The sequence below is a fragment of the Camelus bactrianus genome, chromosome 13 (genome assembly GCF_048773025.1).
Source record: "Camelus bactrianus isolate YW-2024 breed Bactrian camel chromosome 13, ASM4877302v1, whole genome shotgun sequence".
NCBI lineage: Eukaryota > Metazoa > Chordata > Mammalia > Artiodactyla > Camelidae > Camelus > Camelus bactrianus.
The window spans coordinates 14374984-14400383 of record NC_133551.1 but is presented as its reverse complement, the minus strand read 5'-3'; the positions used below and the strand labels follow the sequence as shown (position 1 = coordinate 14400383).

General features: G+C 33.8%; 1 protein-coding gene across 1 annotated transcript; it reads left to right on the top strand.

Moving 5' to 3' along the window:
• Positions 1–190: 190 nt before the first annotated feature.
• LOC105075470 (calcium-activated chloride channel regulator 1) lies at positions 191–21166 on the top strand. Its single transcript, XM_010963308.3, has 14 exons — positions 191–390; positions 1559–1699; positions 1899–2046; positions 2830–2938; positions 4960–5140; positions 8665–8892; positions 9713–9937; positions 11913–12090; positions 13044–13144; positions 13503–13727; positions 13858–14128; positions 14704–14874; positions 15378–15617; positions 19837–21166. The coding sequence occupies exons 1-14, from the start codon at positions 232–234 to the stop codon at positions 20175–20177; spliced, it is 2718 nt and encodes a 905-aa protein (XP_010961610.1). The 5' UTR covers positions 191–231; the 3' UTR covers positions 20178–21166.
• Positions 21167–25400: the final 4234 nt, after the last annotated feature.

Below are 25400 nucleotides of genomic sequence, written 5' to 3'. Positions count from 1 at the left end.
GTCCTTAACACCTTAGCTGTCTTAGAAAGTATGATGAATGTTCAGCATAATCCCCATTGCTACTTAACAACTAAACAACTCTTTAGGTTAAGAAAAGGAAGTGCCTCAAGATATTTCAGTAATATATTATATTTATGCAAATATGTGGGTCTAGAGTCAAATATCTCAGTTAAGCAGGCACATAAATTCTCTGCTTACATTTCTAATAGGTTAATTTCAGCAAGAGCAAAAATGGCACTCAGTCTGAATGTTATCCTGTTCCTAACTTTCTATCTCTTACCTAGAATGAAAAGCTCAATGGTAACTTTGAATAATAATGGATATGATGGCATTGTCATTGCAATTAACCCCAGTGTGCCAGAAGATGAAAGACTCATTCAAAACATAAAGGTAAGAGAAAAATTTATTATCCAGTTACTTTTATTTCAGTATTTTCAACTCGTGTTGCCTAGGCACATACACACATTCATACAAAGTTATAACTTTACAAAATTGTTTTGACAGTATTCATCGTTTATGTAGTATGTATCTGAACTGCCAAGATTAATATCTGCTTAGTTTAAGTATTATTTATCATACATTAATAGTATTAGTCATTCCCCTAATGAATTATTAAAAGGCCAGACTATCAATACTTTTTCAACTCATTAAGCTGACAGAAAGACCTTAGAGATAGTGGAAAATTATTCTCAAATTTTAGCATTATAATGTTTAAATAACTAATTGACACTTAAGCCCTAGAGGTTTATTATCTTTTTTTTTCCCAATTTTTCAGTTGTTCATACTTGTTCAACTCTGAAAAAATTTGAAATTCTTCTGTATCTGATCTTAAGGAAAATATGTATTTTTGAAGTTGACTTACTTCCTAATTTTACTTGGGTTAGTCAGTATAATAAGACACTTGTTATATAGAACTTTATACTATTATCTTTGATCCTCCCAGGATCCCTATGAGGTAGTCAAGAACAGAGATGATTAATTATCTTTGTTGTATAAATGAGAAAAGTTAAGTGATTTGTACAGTCATACAATAAGTAGTAAAAGTGGAACTTGAAGCCAATGAGACCTATATATTTTTTAGAAAATTACTACTTGGTAAAACTTTGCCTTTTATAAACATGTGTCATATGAGAAGATAACTCAAAATAAATCTAGGAAAATTTTTTAAATTAACAACAATAAAAAAACAATAAAATCTACCAAACTTTAAACTCCCAACCCGATTATAAGCACCTCTGTTTAATTCAACAAGCACCTTGCCAACAGGCTCCCAGTCTCTGTCACCTTTATATCTCACTCAACACCCTCACGTCCTTCTCCAGCCTATAATGCTGAATGCAGGTCTGGATAGGTTTTAAAAAAGAGAATTGATTTCTAAGTATATGAAAATGGGAGTTTACAGACTAGAGAGATACAGTAAAATATAACCTATTTTTCAGTTAGTCTTTGCCAAAATATTTGGGGAGAGGGGCTTAGATTAGCTGCTTCTTGTTTGTATGTACACTTTCATGTTCATTTCATGTGAATTGTTACCACAAGGTGTTTTTAATATTGTCAGGAAATGGTAACTGAGGCTTCTACATACCTGTTTCATGCTACCAAAAGAAGAGTTTACTTCAGGAATGTAAGCATTTTAGTCCCAATAACCTGGAAGTCAAAATCCGAGTACTTAACGCCAAAGCAGGAATCATATGACCAGGTAGGGTGTTGTACTTAACTCCTAAACTGCTGCTTTCTTCTTGTAATTTTTAAAAATTAATACTCATAGCTTTTAATAATTAATAATCACGACTTTAGTATTTAAATTAGTAACATGACTGGTCTTAGTTTAGATGAAAAATTCCTTGTTTTTGTTGCTCTTGGGATCTGTTTTGGTTGTTTGTTCTTCTGCTTTTTAGGCAGATGTCATAGTTGCTAATCCTAACCTAAAATATGGAGATGATCCTTACACACTTCAATACGGACAATGTGGAGAAAAAGGACAGTATATACATTTCACTCCAAACTTCCTGTTGACTGATAATTTGCCTGTCTATGGGCCCCGAGGTAGGGATATCTATTTTATACTTCTGTTTTTATTCCCACTGGAAACAAATATAACGCTGTAGTTAATGGTATTTTTAAAGATTTTTAAAAGCAATAAATAGGTATTAATTAATCCCTTTGGAAATTTACTAGTTATGTTCAACTTAATTATACTTCTTGTGTTTGTGTGTTTAATAATAAAATTAGTCATTTATTGATACTAACGCATTTTAACCTTTTTGGTCTAATGAAAGTTGTCAATTTCTGGATTTCCCTGACTCAGTTAGGTTGAGGATATGGGGTAGGGAGTCTTAAAATATAAGGAAATAGTATTTAAATACAGGTTTCCCCTACTACCTGAAAGTAGTGTTCCTATGAAACCTTTCATAAGTCAAAATGGCATACAGCAAAGAAACAATTACTTTAGGACACGCGTTGTTAACAGATGCACAAAATACATCAAGATAAAGCACAGTTGCTCATAGACACAGTTCGAAGGTACGCGGTTTGATGCTGAGGTGCTGAGTGTAGCTCCCAGGGAAGGAGCTTGGTGGTGCCACCCTCCTTGCTCTGGGTGTGCACTGCCTGTAAAACAGCTGGCTGCAAAACCAGTGCTGAATGCTATTTTTGCTCTCTGCCTCTTTTCAAAAAAGCAAAAATGCTCTTTGAATTTCCTTCCATTAGTGAAAACAGGTACTAATGTAGGTCTTTTTAAAAAAGTGAAGTGATATAAAGTGAAATTTCAAAAAGCAGGGATACCTATATTGTAAATACAAATTTATAAGTGGCAATATTCTCTCATAGGCAGAGTACTTGTCCATGAGTGGGCCCATCTCCGATGGGGAGTATTTGATGAGTATAATGTGGACCGGCCATTCTATTTTTCCAGAAGGAACACCATTGAAGCAACAAGGTATCATTACATTGAACAAATCTGTTTTCACAACTTTTCACTTAAGAGTTTTTAATTTTTTATCCTAGGCAAACAAAGGCATTCTCAGAGGTTCAATGCTCACACAGTTAATTGCAATATCCAGCCTGCCCCACTATGTTTTTGTCCAGCAACTTCTGGGGATTACACGTTAGAATCAAGATCAATCAAAAACTGGGAATCATGTCAGTACTCATGGGGATTATGCTAAAATATGTTACTGTCAGAGGAGAAAGGAAAGAGTTGTAACCTAAATCTTAACATAGTTGAGAACTGGACTTCAAGTTCCTATACAATCTTTTGTTCCATTTGATTCATAACTTTTTAAGGTAAATTTGTTTCACTGAAATCAATTAAACTGTTAAATACATCATGTTAAATAGTCTCATGTTAAATATATTTTAATTTTCATTTAATCTTGAGCTTAAAGGGAAAAAAAGTACTTTTCATAAGGATAAGTGAGAAAATTGATTTTTTAAGAAATATAATTCTGTGTAAATTTAGACAGGCCTTATTTATGAATAGATACAATATTTAAATTAAAAATAATATCAAGCATACGGAGTAAAGAGCATTAAGGAACAAAAGAAATCAATGTAACAGGAAGTTAGTCTTTGAGATAAAAAACATACTAGAGGAAAGAGGTGTGGCAGAAAAATGCCTTTCCCATCCCATTTGTGTTGTTTGCATTATCTCTACTGAGCTGCCCACAATTTTTACAGACTAGGCTTCCAACCCAATACACTCATTCCTCTCACCTCCTCCCACCCTACTCCTCCCAGCACCACCTCCCTTATTCAAACAATGCTTGTTCATCCTTCAAGAATCAGTTTAAAACCTTCTTCCTTAAGTGCCTTTCCTCTCCCTCCATTTGGGTTCACATACCCTTTAAGACAGTTTCCAAAGCAGTGTAAGGGGTTTCTCTCACACTGGGCAGAAATTGTCTGTGTAATTTTATTTTCCCCACTAGATTTTAAGATCCTTGAGGACTGATTTTTTTTAATCCCCTAGCCTTGAGCATGGCATAAAGTAAAAGCTAAACAAAGAATGTATCAAACAACCAATTTTTCATAAATTAATGAAAAATGGATGAGTTTCCTTATTAGTCATAAAAAAGAGATATATTAGTTAAAAACGTGTATCTAAAATAACATTTATTGAGCCAGGCACTTTGTGGGAGGCAGTGTAAATTTAACTTTCATGCTCACTCTAAAGGTAACCCTCTTGGAAACTATGACTAACCATCTCCTCTAATCCTTGCAATACAAATAAATTTATTACAATGGGATTAATGTTATGAAGTACAGTATTAACACAGAATGGGAATGAATCCTGCAGATAAACAAGAACTCTTTGGAATCTTTTACCCACACCCCAACCCACTCCATTCCCTGCCAGGGACTTGACAATTATCTTACTTATTATTAAGACCAGAAGGTTTGAATGCATAAGCATTGTCATGCAGGGTTTATTTTTATTTCTTCCTTCAGTCTAGCTCAGCATTTTTCAAACGTAAATTGCAAAATGCTGTAAACACAAAACCACCTATGGTTTTCTATGTATGGGATATATATGTATCCATCTATATAACAATATATATGTATATATGAACCATACATAAGAAATTTAAGAGGGTTTTAAGCATAATGTTGACTCTCCCCTCTCCACTAGGAAGCACCTCCTCTGTATGTCGTAACTCACTTAATCTTCACATCCCTGTGAGTTAGGAATTATCATCTTTAGCTCAAAGTCACAAGGATAATAGATGTACTGATCACATTAGTGAGCAATAAATATTAATACATATGAATTAACATCATTATTCTTGTTGAAATCGATAGTAAATAGTTAATAGGACACTGTGCCCACCTCTGTCAAAATGGAACGTTGGTACATGATCTATAGCAACTGTCACTGAGGGAATGACTTTAGAATGTTAATCTTTATTCATAATTTCTCTAGCCTTCATCTATTTTTTCTTTCATCTAATTCTTTCATCATAGATGCTCAACTCGTATCACTGGTGCTAATGTAGTTTTCAAGGAGTGCCAGGGAGGCAGCTGTATAACGAGGCCGTGCAGACGTGACTCACAGACGGGGCTGTATGAAGCAAAATGTACATTCATCCCAGAAAAATCCCAGACTGCAAGGGAATCCATTATGTTTATGCAAAGTCTCCACTCAGTAAGTACCTTCTTCTTCTAGTCTCACAAAGGAAATTTTGGGGGAAAAATAATTAGGGAAGCTGGATTTTCTGTTATGAAATTATGTATACCATAGAAATGAAGGAAATTACAAAGACAATTAGTTAGCAGTCATTTTCTCCAGTCCTGTGTCAGGGTGTGTCTGGAAATTATTCCACTCTTTTTACTAACTTGTTTTTCTTTTTTTCTTCAGATGTAGAACTGTACCCTTCTCATTGGCATCACAGAATTTCTTATAACATCCCTTTCCTCATTTGACTTCTGTGGACTTGTGTCCACAACCTTACTTTTAACTCTTTCTAAATATAGTAATACTACTTTTCCAAAGTAATTCATTCAATAGCTTTGGAAAGTACTGACATTCCCTATTTTCCATTAACTTTACACTAAAACACACAAGTTATAGCAAAGCGATACTGTGAAGACATAAATGGTCCTGTCTCTACAAAACAAAGGGGAAAACTTCACAATCACCAATCACAATACAACAATTTAAGTTCCAAAGCTAATGTTTGACTCGAAATATCTGGTTTAAATGTATAAAGCTCAGTAGATAAGAACAGGTGCCTTGAAGTCAGATAGACTTGATATCAAAACCCGGTCCGTCATTTTCAAGCCATGTCACTATGAGCAAACTGTTAAATCTCAGGTTTAGCTCTCTCGTCTTTTAAATGGGGATTATAATGCTCACTTTACAGTGTCATTGTTGTTAGGTTTATAAGAGCTAATACATACAAAGTATGATCATAGTGCTTAGCACAAGCTGAGTACAAAATGAACTTAAAATTTTTTAACTTATAAAATATTTGGATAATAGTGAATTGTCTCTTCCCTTGGATAAATCCAGTCTTAATTAATGCAAACATATTATAGTTATATAATGAAAGTTTACAAACATGTAAAGAAGACTTATAAATGTGAAACATATGAGTTATTAAAAACAACAGATCAAAGTAAAGTATACCATCCCTAGATAGTAAACTAACATTTAAAAGAAGCAAATATTTTTATACCAAATTACTACAACATATACATCCCTGGGTAGTGGTTTATAAAGGCTTGCTGTTTCCAATAAAATTTTAATTTTTTTGGAGTCTAGGGCATAATGATGAAGGACTTGAGTAAAAATATAGACTTGATAATTTCTTCTAAAACTCCTAAATGAATCCAATGAAGATATTTAAGCAGAAATTGTTTTCCAGAGCTCCGTCCTGGAAATATTTGAAAGATGAGTTAAGAAGTTTCACTTTAACTTGCTGAATCTGGGTCAGCAAAGGCTAGCCAAATAATTCAGCATCCGAATAGGTATCAGATCATGTGACACAAGAGGATAACTGAAATATATACTGCCTGTACCAAACTATAAATTCCAAAATCATTTGACTGTGAGAAGATAACTCATGCCTCCTACCTGGTAAATAAGCAATAATGAAGAAAGAAAATCATGTAGCTGAAATATGGAGGGCAACTAATTATACAAGATATGGCTCAGAGACAAATACTGTGCTTTAACCATTTATCTTGTCCAGAATAACACTACCTTCTAATTAACATAACATAGACTAAATATATTACATAGCATCCGTACCCAGGGCATAAGCTCAGACCCAGGAGAAATAAGATCTGAAATGTTGAATGTTCAAGTCTATGATTCCCTTCCCTGAAACTTCATTACTCCCACTTCATGCCCAACACTGTGCTAGGAGCTGAAAAAATACTGAAATAATTTAAAATATCTATTCTTGAGGAACTCAGTTTAGTGAAAGAGGTAGAGATATAAGAAAAATATACTTGGGTACAAAGTAGAAAGAGATAGAAACCAAGTGCTATGAGAGTACAGCAAACCTCTCCAACTGGAGGTCAGAAAATGGTTTCTAAAGAGATGAGTTTTGAGCTGGGATTTGGAAAAAAATAAGTATGAACTTGCCAAAGCAGGACAGGGAAGGAAGGGAGTTACAAGCAAAGAAACAGGTTTACAGAAGCAAAGAGTGGAAAAATACAGGGAAGTCACACATGACTGTACAAGTTGAGCACTGCCCAAATTACTTGCATCATGGTCACTAAAGATTTTAATATTGATTAGAACAATTTTCCATAAAAAGCAGTAAAAAAGACTTGAGAAAAGGGCACCCTTTCCTAAATTGCACAAAATTTTCTCTCCTTTTTTCCATTTGGATTAGTGAGACCCTGTGAAAGTTTCCAGCACACTCTAAGGATAGGAAAAGGTTCAGTGTTCTATAAGCAAAGCATACATAGTGAGCAAGGGGCAGGAAATAAGACTGAAACAAGAAACTGGAACCTGCAAAGCTAGGGCGTTTGTATTTTATCAACTTCAGATTGCTGATGTGATCAGCCAATTCAGGAAGATAATTCTACTAGCTGTGAAACACAAAATGGAGCGAGATGACAGTGGAGGCAGGGAGACCAGCTGGAAGGCCACGGCAACAGGCAGATTAAGGGGCCTGAAGGCCCTGGATAAAGCCAGTGGGTGTAGCAAGAGGAGCTAGATTTGATGGGCATTTCATATCATCAAGATGATTACAAATTACTGCTTTGACTGAAAAATGTACTTTTCTCCCATCCAATATAACCCCTTCCGGGAAATGTAAATCGGAAACATAATAGAAGAAAAACAAACTCTTAAAACTTGAATAGAAGGTATTCAAGTTTAATAATTTAGTTCTAAATCTGAGCTTACAGCTGGAGATTTTGTATGGGGAGGGCATTTGAAAAAACAAAATGAGACTTATAAAGCTAAGGTTTTACTGCAAGATGAATTCTTTTCTGAATGCTGCATTAGTTTATGCGAGTGTCTATCCAAGTTACTACGTTTTCAGAACTTGGAGGATTTTCACAGATTCTTTAGTAATGAAACATCATGTGGCAGAATTACTGGATACAAATCACCATTTGCAACTGAAAGAGAAGCAATTGCATTTCCTTATTTCATCCTACATTTTCATTACTTTTTCGGAAGTATTATTTTATTTACAGCAGAGTTCATCAGAACTAACAGCATTTGAGGTTGTGAGAATATCTGTCATCAAGGTTTTCAATAAACTATAAAGAGACAGAAAATACCTAGGCAATTAAAGAAGGCCATTTTCTTTATCCCACTTTTAGGGGGCAGCTAGAAATTACTCCAAATCCTGTCCCCCTCTCCATTAAACTTAATTCCATGCTTGAGTCCCACCAGAGCCTAGAAGGGAAGGTAAGAAGTTAACCTAGCAGTTGTGCCAGCTGTCACCGCCCCCCATGCTATGATCTGCCTGTATCTAAAAGGAATCACCAAATAACTTCCCAGGATATACTGATGGTTTTACTTTGCTTCCTCTCCACTCAAGTATGCAAGATGGACGTCAGAATGTTAGATTATGAAACGATTTTTAATTGTCAGGAGATAAAATCTGTGAAGGATGTATACAGCAGCCAACTGTGTATTTGGGAAGGAAGGTAACGCCTCATCAGTGGCCATATTATTGTCTTTTAATTGATCTTTTTCAGGTGACTGAATTTTGTACAGCAAAAACACACAATACAGAAGCTCCAAACCTACACAACAAAATGTGCAATAGGAGAAGCACATGGGATGTAATCATGGGCTCCAGTGACTTCCAGAATGTATCTCCCATGACAGGAACAAACCCACCATCTCATCCCACGTTTTCACTGCTTAAGTCCAAACAGCGAGTTGTCTGTCTGGTACTTGATAAATCTGGAAGCATGGATTCAGTAAGATCTTTATTTGTTAGCTCTCCTAAATTAAGTATTTAAGCTAATAGAAATATAATTTAATCTTAGGTTTAATTCTACTAAGGTAACTAAAATATATTTTTGTTATTTTAATAAATTTAATTACAAGGATTTTATATGGACAAGCACTAGAAGATAATATACCAAAATAAAAAGTTGTTTAAAAAGGTTATTGGATTATGGATAATGTTTATTCTTTAACTTTAAATTCTAACAAACTAGAAATAACATAACTGACGAGAAGAAAAAGTAAAAATTATCCATAATTCTATCATTGAGCATATGTCATTCTAGTCTTTTTTCTGTTTATGTATTTGTTTTTCCTCCTCAAAAATGAGATTATATCTTATATAATGTTTTATAATATGATTTTTCTGCTTACTGTACCTTAAACACTCCCCAAGGAAAAAATTGATTCCATGACATAAATTTCAATAGTTTTATCATATGCAATACTATAATTTAGTCAAATAACCCCCCATTATTGGACATTTTGGTGATATAAAATTATGTTGCAGTGAACATTTTTGTATGCATTTTTAAATTATTTCTTTAGCATAAGTTTCTGAATATAAAACTGTTAAAGAAGGTATAAATTTTTAAGGCTTTTCCAAGTATAACATGACTGATTTTTAACATTTTTCTTTCAAATTATTTCTTTTTAATATAATGAAATTAAACTTTAAAATACAATAATCAATTATTATCATGATCTCTGGCCCATGAACAACCTTGTCTTTTACCAATCTTTCAAGACTGGAGGAGATTTGGGAATTGTTCAGACATCTCTTTCTTACAGGAAGACCGTCTCTTTCGAATGAATCAAGCAGCAGAATTATTCTTGATTCAAATTATTGAAAAGGGATCCTTGGTTGGGATGGTCACATTTGAAAGTTTTGCTAAAATCCAAAATAATCTAACCAGGATAACTGACCATAACGTTTACCAAAACATCACTGCAAATCTGCCTCAAGAGGCCAGTGGTGGAACTGCAATTTGCAGCGGACTCGAAGCAGGATTTCAGGTAAAATAAAAAGGCTTTTCTGAATATCATTTGCCATTTACCGTTGTTTTTAATTTTGTCCAGCTATCTTGGAACAAGGATCATGAGTTTATAGGCCCCTTATTTAAATAATTTTAGAGGCTTTCTGTTGTCTATAGCTGGAGCCTCTCTGAGTGTGGTTATATCACCAACATACTCCAGAGATACTCAGTTGCACTGAGGAGTGGCTAATTAGGGGAAGAAAAATCCAGTGTGCGCATAGCCATCATGATTTTAGTGAGGAGCAACTATGCATTGCAACAGTATGGATGTACCTAAAGGGTTTTATGCATACTTAGTGAAATAAGTCATACAGGGAAAGACAAATATTTTGTTATCAATTATATGTGGAATCTAGAAAATAACACAAATGAATGTATATAACAAAATAAAGACTCAGAGCTATAGTGAACAATCTGGGAGTTACCAGTGGGGAGAGGAAAGAGGGAGGCACAGGGTGGGGTATGGCTTATTCATATAAAATAAATAAGTAACCAGGAAATATTATATAGCACAGGGATATACAGTCATTATTTTGTAACAACTTTAAATAGAGTATAATTCATAAAAATATTGAATCACTCTGTTGTACACTTGAAACTAATATACCGTTGTAAATCAACTATAATTCAATAAAAAAGAAACAAGTGCTCAAGAAAGGATTGCTATTTTATAATAACCATAATTCTTATATGTATAATAATCATAATTCTTACATATGCCTATTCACTTCTAAAATATGACAGTACTATATGTTGGGAAGGTGTCATAATGTTTGCACTTACTGGTTCATAAATGTTTTTCTTAATATGTTTTGATATATATCATATAACATTTTGACCAGAGTCTACTGCTGGATAGATTATATTAAATTACATTCAAACATATAAAAACTTCCTAATTACTTATGTAATGAAACCATATCAATATATAAACCTTTACTTACATAACCATGCAATTCATCTGAAATTTATTGAGCATATATACTACATTATTGCCTATGTTAAATGCTTTATATGCATGCTCTTACTTCATCCTTACTATTAATTTTTTAGTCAGGCACTATTATTATGCCCAGTTTGCACATAAGGAAACTGAGGTGCAGAGTAATTAAGTATCTCTCTCAAGATCATATGTCAGTAATTGGTAAATCTACAGTTCAAACCTGGTCTTTCTTACCCCAAAGTTCAAAAAGGTAAGCACTACACTGAGCTATTTATAGACCTCTATTATAAATATAAATATATATTTATATATATGTATATATATATGAATGAGAGAAATTAAATACTAGCTATTCTGTTTAGCAAATGACAGAGCTAAAATTTACTCTCAGTTTGTCTGAGTACATTGTCTTAGCCAATATTCTTGGTACAAGCCAGGAAAATACCCCTCAAAATTATAACACTTGGTAAATTCATAAACTTCCTTCTTCATAACAGGTCAGTGTTTTTCCCAGGAATCCTGAGATTCTTCAATTATCAACTAAAATGCATAAAAAGACACATGTCACATCATTTAACTTTGCATATCTGCCTTCACTCACCACTTTGCAAATACTGTCTAACCTTCTAAAACTGCCCGGGTCATTTGCCTCCACCCCAAATATCTCTTGGGATAATAATAAAAGCTAATGTTCATTGAGTACTTACAACGTGTTAGGCATTGTTCTCAGTGTTTTATTCTTTCTCTCTTGAGTAGCTTCAGTATATTTGAAAGGGTTAGAAGCACTTTTTAACATTCTATCTAGGAAACCCTACATGAGCATTGTACATTACACTCTATTCCAAGCCACCTCAGCCTGGAATGTCAACTCAAAGGAAGTTTCCTCTGATGGGCAGGCCTAGTGACTTCTCTAAGACTAAAGTGACTTCTCTAAAGACTAAAGGTTTATTCCTAGTTTAAATCTTTTTAGATGTGATATTCCATAATTAATAATCTGGTTTTTCATTATCAGGCAATTATCCAGAGTAACCAGAGTACTTCTGGTTCTGAAATCATATTACTAACAGATGGGGAAGATAATAAAATAAGCCTGTGCTTCGAGAGAGTAAAGCAAAGTGGTGCAATCATTCACACCATTGCTCTGGGACCTTCTGCTGACAAAGAACTGGAGATGCTGTCAAATATGACAGGTAAACTTTTGGAACACTTTGCATAGAAAGTACTTTTTCAGTTTCTCCCATTCCAGGGACTCTATCCCCTTAAATTACAAAACTGCTCAAAATTTTCCTGTCCTAAAAAATAAATCTTTATCCTTTCCTTGTCTTTCGTTCAAATTAATATCTTCCTCTCCCCACCCCCACTTCTCTCCATTGCTACCTATACTGGCTTCTTCTAATATTAGTCAACATTTGCTGTCTTCATTCATTTCTCACCGCTTTCTACCAATACCACCTAAATGAAACTTCTTTCTCCATGGTTACTCAACTGCAGTTCCAAAATTCTTGCTCAGTTTTGGTCCTGCTCTATCCTATGGTAGATTCAGATAGCCCCGTTTTATCGAGGAAGAAACGGAAACCTAGAGAATACAAATGATTTGCCCAAGGCAAATTACCAAGATTACCTGATTACCAAGTCTTGCCCTTTGCAATCCTTTCTTTTGCAGCTCCTGATACCTAAGTAATCTCCCTCTTACTTAAATCCCGTATCATTTATATCCTGCACTTACTTTTTATTTTATTCTAAACTATCATTCTCTAATTGTTTTGGTATATCTTAGATACAACTAAAAAATAAGCAGACAGTTTAAAAATTGTCTAAAATTTCATTCCATAACATTATTTGGGATTAGATCAGCTTTACTAATGTGGCAAGCACTTAAATTTTAATAATTGATATAAAATGATAATATTTGGCCAGGTTTTTTGTTTTGTCCTAACATATTTTGAGCAAGGTTTAGTTACTGTAGGATTACATCTGGGATATTGATATACTAAAAGTTCCTAAGGTCCAGGAAATTCATCTTTTATAAGTTTAAAAAGAAATTTTAAAATGTATTCTATAGTACATTGATAGCAGCACAATAGCAAACACGATTTTCTCATTTAAAATTAATATTATAAAAGTAAGTACAATTCCATTTTAGGAGGACATCGTTTCTATGCCAATAAAGACATAAATGGCCTCACTAATGCTTTCAGTAGAATTTCATCTAGAAGCGGCAGCATCACTCAGCAGGCTATTCAGGTCAGTATCTCAAAAAAATTCTTTGCCTTTCCACATTTGTAATAAGTTTCTATTATCCTAAATAGTAACTTCTTCTTCTAATAAATAACTCTTCTGCCTGAAAGCATTTCACATGTGCAGAAGAAAAACATCCTTACTGAATTTGCTTTTTGTGATACTTATAGACACTTTTTTTGATTCTTCTATTTTTTATCATTATAAATGCTTTTTATATGCAAAATTCTTTAAAATAATAATAATTTTCATTGAAATCATAAAAATACATTTAGAGTTACTCCGAACTGACTAAACTTTGAAATGCTATTAACTGTAATAACAAATCAGTTTCATGTGTTTGTTGTTTTTATTTATGTAACAGCTGGAAAGCAAAGCCCTAAATATTGCAGGAAGGAAATGGATAAATGGTACAGTGCCTGTGGATAGTACAATTGGAAATGACACTTTCTTTGTTGTCACATGGACGATAAAAAAGCCAGAAATTCTTCTGCAAGATCCAAAAGGAAAGAAATATAAAACCTCAGATTTCAAAGAAGATAAACTAAATATTCGGTCTGCTCGGCTTCGAATACCAGGTATTGCCGAGGTAAGAATACACTTTTATTTTCGTCATGTTTTATCAACCAATTTTGAGGGAAAAATGAAGATAACATCTTATACAGGAGTAGGAAAAAATTCAAAAGCTCTCAAATAGACATTCTTTTTAAAATTTTCAGACAGGTACTTGGACTTACAGCCTTCTAAATAATCATGCCAGCTCTCAAATGCTAACAGTGACAATGACTACTCGAGCAAGAAGTCCTACTACACTCCCAGTAACTGCAACTGCTCACATGAGCCAAAATACAGCACACTACCCTAGCCCACTGATTGTTTATGCACAAGTCAGTCAAGGGTTTTTGCCTGTTCTGGGAATCAATGTAACAGCCACTATAGAAACTGAAGATGGACATCAAATAATATTGGAGCTCTGGGACAATGGTGCAGGTAATAAGAATCTACATCAACTTTCACTGAACTGAAACTCCTACTATAGTCACATGACTTAGAAGTCAGTCAATATTTTGTATGTATGCTAATAGATCATAATTTAAATGAATTAAATTTAATTTGAAATGTTTTTAATTTTTTAACTTGTCACTTAGTTATCTTGACTAGACATAGACATGAGTACATTTATCTTTTTTAAATTTTATGAACAACTTTACTTTTCCCATGTAACTTAAAGAGTATAATTTTTCTCTATTTTCATTCATGTCAGTGTTTTGCATTTGCTTTCTCCAGTCTAGTTATATTTTCCCTTTTTTGTTAGGCTTCTTTTATGAAATAATAGTAGCTAATATTAATTGAATACTTACCATGAATTAGACTTTTCCAAAGTCAAAGGTTTGCAAGTGGCCAAGCCAGGCTTTGAACCCAAATAGTCCGATTCTAGGGTTCATATACTTAAAAAATTGTGCTATACTATCTCCCAAAATGGTTGCCATCACTAGTGCTCATGAACAGTTAGGATTGTCATTTTTACTCTGTTTGATGTCTAATTATTACATTTCAATATCAAGGTGCTGATACTGTCAAGAATGATGGCATCTACTCAAGATATTTTACAGATTACCATGGAAATGGTAGATACAGTTTAAAAGTACATGCCCAGGCAAGAAACAATACGGCTAGGCTAAGTTTAAGACAAGGACAGAACAAAGCTCTGTATATACCAGGCTATGTTGAAAATGGTAAGTAGCATTAAAATGGAAATGTGTCATTTATTATATGTGGCAAGCATTCAACATATAATGTACCATGGAAAACCTAGGTATACAGTTATATAATCATCTCTATGTTTCAAAACCATACTCTGCTTCTAGTATGTTTTGCTTATGTCCCCCTCAGTTCATTTCATTTACGTTGAGAAAAAAATTTACTGAGCACCTCCTATGTGGCAAGCATTTCGGTAGATGCTGGCGCTCCAGAGATAAATAAGACACCATCCTCATCCTCAAAGAATTTACAGTTAAGTAGTAAAGACAGACAGGTTAAAAGATAGTACAAACAGTGCTTAACGTCTCCTCATCAGTTTTAAAACGACACCAATAAAACAAGCTATTTTTCACTAGAAGCTGTTACTTTTTCAATGGCTGCTATCAGTCAGTGTTAACTCTCTACAGCTGCAAATGAGATTACAAGATAAAGAATAGACATCACAATCTGAAAAGTCATAAAATTACTTTTCTGGTAGGTAAAATTATACTGAATCCACCCAGACCTGAAGTCAAAGATGACATGGCAGAAGCTGAAATAGAAGACTTTAGCAGGCTAACCTCTGGAGGGTCATTCACTGTATCAGGGGCTCCTCCTCCTGGTAATCACCCTCAAGTGTTCCCACCCGGTAAAATTACAGACCTTGAGGCCAAGTTTAAAGAAAGTCATATTCAACTTTCATGGACAGCTCCTGGCAACGTCCTAGATAAAGGAAAAGGTAAGTTTGATATTACGTTTAAAAATATTGAATACTAAAATAAATCTCAATGGCTTTCATTTGCTAAAAATTTTCTAATGTCGTATTTATAAATAACATGTATAGAGTATCTCCTGTGGGCCACCTATTTTTATATGTGAAAACTGAAGCTCCAAGAGTTAATGCACTAGCCCAAGTTATTTCTATATTTAATAAATTAGAAGTTTAACTCACCCTTGTCAGATTCTGTTGTGCCAAACTGCCTCTCACATGAACCATCTTAGAAATTACTTTGAGAAGACTGAGTTAACAGCATCCCATTGCACTCTTTTGTCCCTAACAAGGAAAAATTTTTCCAATCTCATTTATTCATTGACCTTTTGTTGAATTTTCAAACACTATTAAGTTCTTAAGAAATAACCCCTACTTTCAACAGTCAGTTGAATGCAGAAGACACTTTCTGCAAGTAAACAGATAATTTTACAGAATGTAATAAGAAATATGCCATCAGAAAGCCACTTCTAGTTGGGGGTTAAGATCACAAGGTATACCTTAAAAGGCTTTTCAGGGAAGACTATCCCTGACCTCGGTCTTGAAGAATGAGAGAAGTTAGCCAAGTAAAGTGAAGATGTCTTAGGGAAACAGGGGATAATGTGCAGAGAAACTCACTAGTTTGAGAGATTTGGCCACGGAGTTTGAATTGAAATTGAAGGCCAAAATATCTCATTCATTCAAAGATCCTCATAATAAATTGCCCTTACTCTAGAAAGTTTAACTCACTTTTAGCTTTGCTTTAAATTTAACTGAATTCAATTAGTATGTATTGAATACCTACAATATTCCAGTATTGTGCTAGACTAGTAGACTCTTCAAAGGTAAAGCCAATCTTTCTATTTTTCCCTTTAAGGTGGAAAAAACAATATGCATATCAATAGACACAGTATCTCAGGGGTTGTCAGTGCTGAGAAGATACACGTTCGATACTCTTTCTCCTGGGTTTTAATAAACCCCTCGCTGTATGCTCTCAAAGAAAAGGTGCTTTTTAATCTTTCATTTCCTGTAAAGCATTTTTAAAGCTGTATTTCTTTCTGTCATTATTACACAAGGAAAAAAATCATTCTAAAGCCAAAGGGAGTATACAATACCCACAAAGGGCTCTTTGTGCTTCAATGTTGAAATTCTTACCATGACAGCTTCTGAAATACGTTATGACCCTTAAAGATTTGGTGAAATGAAAAAAAAAATACTTCCACTGAAAAAGCCATAAATGAAATTATCTGACCAAATGTTTAGTTCTAAATTGAATTCAGTCAAGACCAAGCCTTCAGTTCAAGATTGGGTTCATAATAAATGTCCTTTATGCTGATCATAGTAACTAAAAGAAAGAAAGCGTTTCGTAACACATGGGAGAGAAAGAACTTCATGGTATTTAACCACAAAAGCCTAAAATATGTGGGATCTGATCTCCCTCTTTCCTTGTGACAAATAGGAAGAGACTGCAGTTGCTATCAGATGTTACCATTAGGCTTTCAAAAAGAAGGTAGTAGCAGTATCTCAAAAAATAAATGAATATCAGTAAAATTTTGAATGAAGAATTTAAATTTTCTGGGACCCAATTTCCATACCTGTCAAATATGCAAATTAGACCGTATGACCTAGAATTACTAAAACAGATGTAATTCTCATATTTTATGATCCTCTAATTTCATCATTTGGGGCATCAACTGAATAACTGTGTTGTTGGCCAACAAGTAATATTTTTATTAAAGTATAATTGACCTATAATACTATGTTAGTTCCAGGTATATAATACAGTGATTTGATATTCCTATACATTACAAAATGATCACCAGGATAAATCTAATTACCATCTGTCACCATACAAAGTTATTACAGGATTATTGACTATGTTCCCCATTCTGTACATTTCATCCCAAGACTCATTTATTTTGTAACTGGAAGTTTGTATCTCTTAATCTCCCTCACCTATTTCACTCATCACCCCACTCCTCTCCCCTCTGGCAAATACTTGTTTGCTCTCTGTATCTATGAGTCTATTTCTCTTTTGTTATGTTTGTTCATCTGCTTTATTTTTTAGATTCCACATATAAGTGAAATCGTATGGTATTTGTCTTTTTCTGTCTGTCTTATTTCACTTAGCATAATCCCCTCTGGGTCAATCCATGTTTCACAAAAGGCAAGATTTCATACTTTTCTATAGCTAAGTAATACTTAACTGTATATATGTTGCATCTTCTTTATCCATTCATCTATCAATGGACACTTAGGTTGCTTCCATATCTTGGCTCTTGTAAATACTGCTGCTATGAACACAGAAGTGCATATATCTTTTTGAATTAGTGTTTTTTTTCCTTCAGAAAAACACCCAGAAGTGGAATTGTTGGATCATATGGTCTTTTTATTTTTAATTTTTTGAGGAACCTCCATACTCTTTTCCATAGTGGCTGCATCAATTTTCATTCTCAACAACAACAGTACAAGAGTGTTCCCTTCTTTCCACATTCTTGCCAACATCTGTTATTTGTTGTCTTTTTGATAATGTCCATTCTGACAAGTGTCAGGTGGTTTTGACTTGCATTTTCCTGATGATTAGCGGTGTTGAGGATCTTTTCATGTGTCTGTTGGGGACCAGAAGTAATTAAGGCTTTTCATGTGTCTGTTGGGGACCAGAAGTAATTAAGGAGGTCAAATACATGCACAATAGAGTACCAAATACTCTAGTTGATACCAAAGGAACATTATTAAACATACATTTGCCCTCAAGAGTAATATGTTCAAATTGAAAAAATAAATAGAACCTCCATAAAACTGCTTTCCATACAATTAAAGTTCATGGAAGAGAGTCATCAGGGGATGAAATACATGAACAAGACTTCATGAAGAAGTTGAGCTTCCTGTTGGGCTTTGAAGACATTTGCATAGATAGGGAGAGGGAGGCACATTCCACGGAGTCATGACAGGGAGAAAGGGAACCAAATAATATGCTCAAAATCAAGAAAGCAAAATTTCACAATGGAATATTTGAATTAAAGTAAGGAACAGATGGATGGATGGATAGACAGATAGATAGATAGATAGATAGATAGATAGATAGATAGATAGATAGATAGACCGACCTAAATGGAACACAGAGTGGATGTGAGAGTAGTGGAATGGATCAGAACGATAAGGCCTATTTATTGAAAAACTAGAATATTAAGGCACAGGGCCTGAATATTTTTTTAAAATCCACTAAATTGAAGTTATTCACCACACACTTAAAACACTTTCAACATTTCATGAGAACATTGTAAATCAACTACATTTCAATAAAAAGTGAAAAAAAAAAACCATTTCATGAGAAAATAGTCTTCACTTCAAAAAGAGACATTTGATATTTTATTGTTCCCGGCATTTCAGAATGTGAGAATATATTTCTATATGATGGCTCTGGTAGATTTCTAAAGGTATTTTGGAATGAAACATTTGTCAGCATCTTCGTTTCCCTTCTTGATAAATTAACAGATATAATAGCTAACATTTCAAATGTTTATTAAGACCCACACATTATGCTAAACACTTTTCATATATCATCATATATAATTCTGATCACTAGCATTCAAAAAATGTTTGTTGAATGAATTGAATGCCTGATTCTTTACAGACAAGAAAATTAAAGGTAAGAAAGGTTAAATTTTTCTTTGTTACAGCTAGGAAGTAGTAGAATTATGGTGCTAATCAAAGTCTACCTAGCTCCTAAATATGTTTCAGTTAGTACACATTCTAGCCTCTCTGCCTCCGTTCACTCTTCATCCTTATTCCTTCCTCCCACTCTGTCTGCTTCCTTACTCACCCATCCTGTTACTCCCTCTCTCAGCTTAATGAGAAATAATACAGACATGGGATACTGAATGTCTTTACAATACTCAAACATGATTGTGTTCCTTGTTCTAAATTCAGAATGGATTCAGTTCTTCATATCTTTATTTCTAGATTCAATTTTTAGTACTATATAATTTTGAATTAAATTTTTTGTGATTAGAAAACTAGATTAAAAACTGTTCACATGTTTCTTATTACAATAAAGAAGATGGAATAACCAGACAAAAACTACAGCTCAGATTTCCGTAACTAAAACCTTTGTGTGCATTTCTGATAGGTCCCTAAATGTAAGGCAATGTGGTAGCAATAAGACAACCTAATTATTTTAATATAAATGAAATGTGTATTTGTTTTCCAGCCAACAGCTACATTATAAGAATAAGTAAGAATTTCCTGGATCTCCGAGAAGATTTTGATAACGCTACTTTAGTGAACACTTCTAGTCTAATACCTAAGGAGGCTGGCTCAATAGAAAATTTTGAATTTAAGCCAGAATCTCTTAGAATAGAAAATGGCACCAAAATCTATATTGCAATTCAAGCCGTCCATGAAGCTAACCTCACCTCAGAGGTTTCTAACATTGCACAAGCAACCAGGTTTATTCCTCTGCAGGAAGCCAGTGTTCCTGCTCTGGGTACCAAGATTTCTGAAATCAGTTTGGCAATTTTTGGATTAGCTATGATTTTATCTATAATTTAAACTAGGAATTGTATCAGAACTGAAATTCAACATTATACATACTTGGTAAACATTTATTTAGAATTTAATTTGTCATACTCATCATCTATTGTAAAACTCTTTAAAATATATAAATGAATGTACAAAAGTTGTAAGTGTCCTTAGTACTTGAGTTCGTTAGTTCTAATTAGTTGCTACATGTAAATCAAAATGAATACACCATTTTCTATCTTTGAAAAATGCATTTATTAACTTAATAGAAAATAAAATGCATATTTGTACTTGTTGGGTTTTTAAGAAACATTTTCAAAGTGTGTTACAAATTCACTTTATATATTAACAAAATCAGGATTTATCCAAACCATCTGAAAAATATTTAGGAATCCACAATAGAAATAATTGTATGGTAGAATTATTTAGGTTTCATTTTTGATTATGAATGAATACTTCATACTATACTTAATATAAACCATAATCAAAAAAGACAATAAAGATAATTTTTCAATGAGAAATTTGTTTTTTATCATTGATGAAAAGTGGTATATCAAAACTTTGACCCTAGGTATAAAATGACTGTTAGACAGCAAGAATACTTTCTTTTGCATGAATTGTGGAACATCATTAAAGTTCCATTTTTATTCTGAGACTGTTATTAGGTCCTAAGACTATCACTAAGATGCTCTATCAGGGCAGGGATTTTTTTTTTTTTTTTCACTGCTGTATCCTCAGCATCTAGAATAGTATTTGACACACAATTGATATTCAGTAAACTTCATGAAGCAAATTAATGAGCATTTTCATATTGTCAAAGAAATTCAAATTGGACTGATTACATCAGAAAATATCCACAAAATATTATGTGTACATGGTATTGTAAGGATTTGATATAATGAAAACTAACCACTCAATAACAGTGATCTGAGTCAACATGTAGCATTTCAGGAAATTAAATGTATCATGTCAATAGAATTTATAAACTACCTAATAAAATATAAATTAAACTATTTTTATCTTTTTTGTATACATATTTTCATTAAATTAAGCTATGAATATAGCAATAATGTGATTTTTTTTTCTGAGAAAGGGATAGAGAGACAGAGTGACAATGATATTAGAGGAAAATCCTTTGTTTACAGGCAGGAAGATTTCAAACACTCTTTGAATGTCTGAAAAGTAGAAGCTATATGATATATCTAGAACAGTCAGGGAAAAAATTATAAGACATTAGCAAACCAAATCGTGAAGAATATATAAAACATAATAATATATCATGACCAAGTTGAATTTATCCTAGGAATACAAAGATAGATTAATATTAGAAAATCAATGTAAATCACCACATTAATAGTTTAAAAAGGTAACTATTATCATTTCAATACATATACATAAGTATACCATAATTCAACCACTGTTCTTCATTAAAAGTGAAACCTTTGAAAACTTTATTAACCTAATATTATGAACCTTAATATCTAACCCTGATCATTTAAAAAAAAAATTTAAGGGCATATTAAATCCTTGAGTAGGGATGAGAATTTGGACACAAAAGAGGGAGAATTCCAAATTCCTAAGAAAATAAATCACTGATGAGTCCATAAAGCATAAAAAATTGTTGATTATGAAAGTCTCAAAGGGTCAGAGAATAATTTATTCTATCTACATGGCCATTATACTGAGAAATAATTTACAGAGCTTTAGCAGTCACTGAGGAAAGTAAGATTTCTATGCAGTTAAAAAAAAAGGAATAGAAGATACAATAATTGAGAAGAAAGATACAAAACTGTACTTATTTTCAGGTGACATAGAAAATCCAATAGAATTAAAAATAATTAAAACTAATAAGAGAGTTCTGTAAAGTTACCAGAGTATCAATTTATAGAAGTCATTAGCAATAGTCTGACACATAAAGAGCTGGAGGTCATCACTCCCAACCTTGCAATAAGAAAAAAGCTGAATAACTGAAAATCAACAATTTTTCTTAGTTCCATCAAAGAATTAAGTCCACATCACTATCTTCTGCCCTATAAATTGGAAAGACAGGCAAATACAGAGAATCACAGCTCACGAGGAACAGAAGCCCAGGTGCTGAAGCTTGCCACAGAAGCTAGGACCAGCAGGAGCACAAACCATAAATGATGAACTGCCGGAGGCTCAGTGTGGCTAAGCTTGAGAGCTAAAAACTCCAGGGGGCCTTAGAGGAGCCTCCACACTTTCCTGAGCTTTTCTTCCAGGATCCCCACCAGGTTCTCAGAGTAAGGGTTGGAGACAAATTCCTTCAAACTTTCAGCAGTGGGGAGAGGGAAAAGTAAGAATTTTGAAATATGCCTAGAGCATTCTGTTCTCCTTAACAAAAGACTGTCCTCAGGGGAAACAATTTTACCAGACTATCCAGCCGGAGTTTTACGAGAGCCTAGCCAACTTTGAGGAAGAGAAATACCCAACTCCTTTTCCCCTAGACTTCCATGTGGGAAGAGAAAAATGCCTAACTCAAGCCCCCACTAGCCCTCCACATGGAGGAATAGAAACACCTAACTCCAGAGTTGTTTACTCATTCCTGTCTTATCAAAGGAAAAAAAAACATCTGTAAAACACTTGTGAAGGTCACAGCCCAGGGAACAAGCACACCAAAAAAATGAGATGTAATTATAGGACTATAAGATGTTTCCCCTTCCTCTACACTTTCCACCACATTAATAAGGCTGTTGTATAATAACAGAGGATTACAGATAAAAGAACTAAAAGTCTCAATCTCAATTTAAGAAGGAGTATCTAAGGAAGACCAAGACAGCCAAGGAGACAAAAACAAAGACACTAGAGGAAATTTTTTTCTCTGACACCTAAATCTACACCAGTAAACATACCCTAATTACTAGCAAGATAGCATAAAACCTCAGAAGAAAGGCCTATTTACCTCAGCTCCTTTCACCCAACATATAATGTGTGGCTATCAACCAAAAATTACAAGGCATGATAAAGGCAAAAAAAAAAACACAGTCTGAAGAGACAAAAAAAAAAAAAAAAAAAAAAGCATCAGGACCAGACTTACATACAGCAGAAATTCTGGACTCATCAGATAAAGAATTTACAATAACTATGATTAATATCCTAGGGCTGTAATACAAAAAGTGGACAACATGCAAGAACAGGTAACTAATGTAAGCAAAGACAGGGAAATCATAAGAAAGAATAAAAATCAAATTCTAAGAATCAAAACCACTGTAACAGAAAAGAAGAATGTCTTTGAGGGACTTATCAGTACATTGGACATGGCCAAGAAAAGAATCAGTAAGCTTGAAGATATGTCAATAGAAACTTCCCAAACTGAAAAGCAAAGAGAAAAAAAAAAAGGAGGCGGGGGATATGGAATAGAATATCCAAGAACTATGTGACAATTACAGAAAGTGTAACATATATTCAATGGATGTAGCAGGAGAAGAAGAAAGAGAAAGGAAGAAAAGAAATATACAAAGAATGGCAGAGAATCTTCCAAAATTAATTACAAACACCAACCACAGATTAAAGAAGCTCAGAGAATACCAAGTACAATAAATTCTGAAAAATCTATACCTAGGTATATCATACTCAAACTGCAGAAAATAAAGACAAAAAATCTTGAAAGAATCTATAAATAAAAACCACCTTATCTATACAGGAACAAGGATAAGAATTCTTCACAGAAACAATGCAGGCAACAGGAGGGTAGCATGATACATTTAAAGTGTTGAAAGAGAAACCACCAACTTAGAATAATCTATCCAGAAAATTATCCTTCAAAAGTAAGGGAGAAATACTTCCTCAAACAAAAACTGAACGAGTTTGTCTCCAATAGACCTGCCTTACATAAATGTTAAATGAAATTTTGTGGTGGCCTTCCTTTAAGACTGGCCCCAATGATTCTTGCCTCGTAATATACATGCCATTGTGTGGATCCCCTTCTTAAGTCCACAAGTCTTCAGATCAAAAGAAACTCTACTCAAAGAATTGTACTTAAGGAACTATATCCAAGGAGCCTCATCACCTCTGGACCTAATTTAGATGACATTTGGGACTTCAGGCTGATTCTGAACTGGGATGGGATTTGGTGGAGTCTTGTGAGAAAAGTGAGTCTATTTTGCACATGGGAGGGACATTAATTATTGTCAACTGGAGGTTGAACTGAGGTTGGCCCCCAGCGATAAGTGCTTCCTGGTGTAGTTCCCTCTCACACTGAGAAGAGCTCTCTTGTACAATCAATAGGATACTGCAGGAATCCTGGAGTGTGACTTCTGAGACTAGGTCATAAACAACATCACAGGTTCTACCTTGCTATGTCCTGGATCACTTCCTCTAGCAGACATCAGCCTCCATGCTGTAAGGATATTCAAGAAGCTCTGTCACAAGGTTGATGTGACAAGGAGCCAACTGTCAGCCATGTGAGTGGACCATCTTGGAGAATAGTCACCCAGCCCCAGTCAACCCTTCAGATGACTCTCGCCCCAGCTGACAACTTGATTACAACCTCATCAAAGACTCCAAGCCAGAAACACTCAACTAAGATGTCTTTAATTCCTGATCCACAGAAACTGAGAGATAATATTTATTGTTGTTTTAGCCACTAAGTCATAGAGTAATTAGTCATCCAGCAATAATAGACAACTAATTCAGATTTCAATAAAAATCTAGAAGATTTAACAAGCACATCCTCCAAATTATATGAAATAAAGGTTCACAAAAAACTAAATTTTGAAAAAGATAAGTAAAATGGAAGAACTTCTTTCCCAGATATTAATACAATTTACAATGCTGTAGTAATAAATGTGGTGTGAAACTGCACACAAACAAATACAAAATGTAACAGAATAGAAAGCTCAGAAACATAAATTGATGTCTGATAAAGGTGGCACCATAAATCAATACAGAAGAAATACATTTCCAGAAAGTGTTACGAAAACTAACTCAATATATCCACAAAAATGAAGTAGTATTCCCTAATTCATGCCATACGCACAGGGCATGCTATATACACAGGAGAATCCCATATGTAATAAAGTCTCAAAAGTAAAAGGCAAATTTAAAAGCTAACAGAAGAAAATGACAGAAAATATCTCAATGATATTAGGATTGAAAGCAAGACCTAAAAACACAAAACATTTTTAAATGGGTTTATATACATCAAAATTGAGAACTTCTGCTCACAAAGGACATCATAGGCAAAACGGACAGCTGACAGATCAGAGAAGATATTTTCAATGTTTAAAACCTGCT

What these genes read in the sequence shown, in the direction of transcription:
- LOC105075470 (XM_010963308.3), top strand. Translation starts at nt 232, where the DNA reads ATGGCACTCAGTCTGAATGTTATCCTGTTCCTAACTTTCTATCTCTTA. An exon ending in AGCAGGAATCATATGACCAG is followed by an intron (nt 1,700 to 1,898) that starts GTAGGGTGTTGT and finishes TCTGCTTTTTAG; the next exon opens with GCAGATGTCATAGTTGCTAA. An exon ending in TCACTCAGCAGGCTATTCAG is followed by an intron (nt 13,145 to 13,502) that starts GTCAGTATCTCA and finishes TTTATGTAACAG; the next exon opens with CTGGAAAGCAAAGCCCTAAA.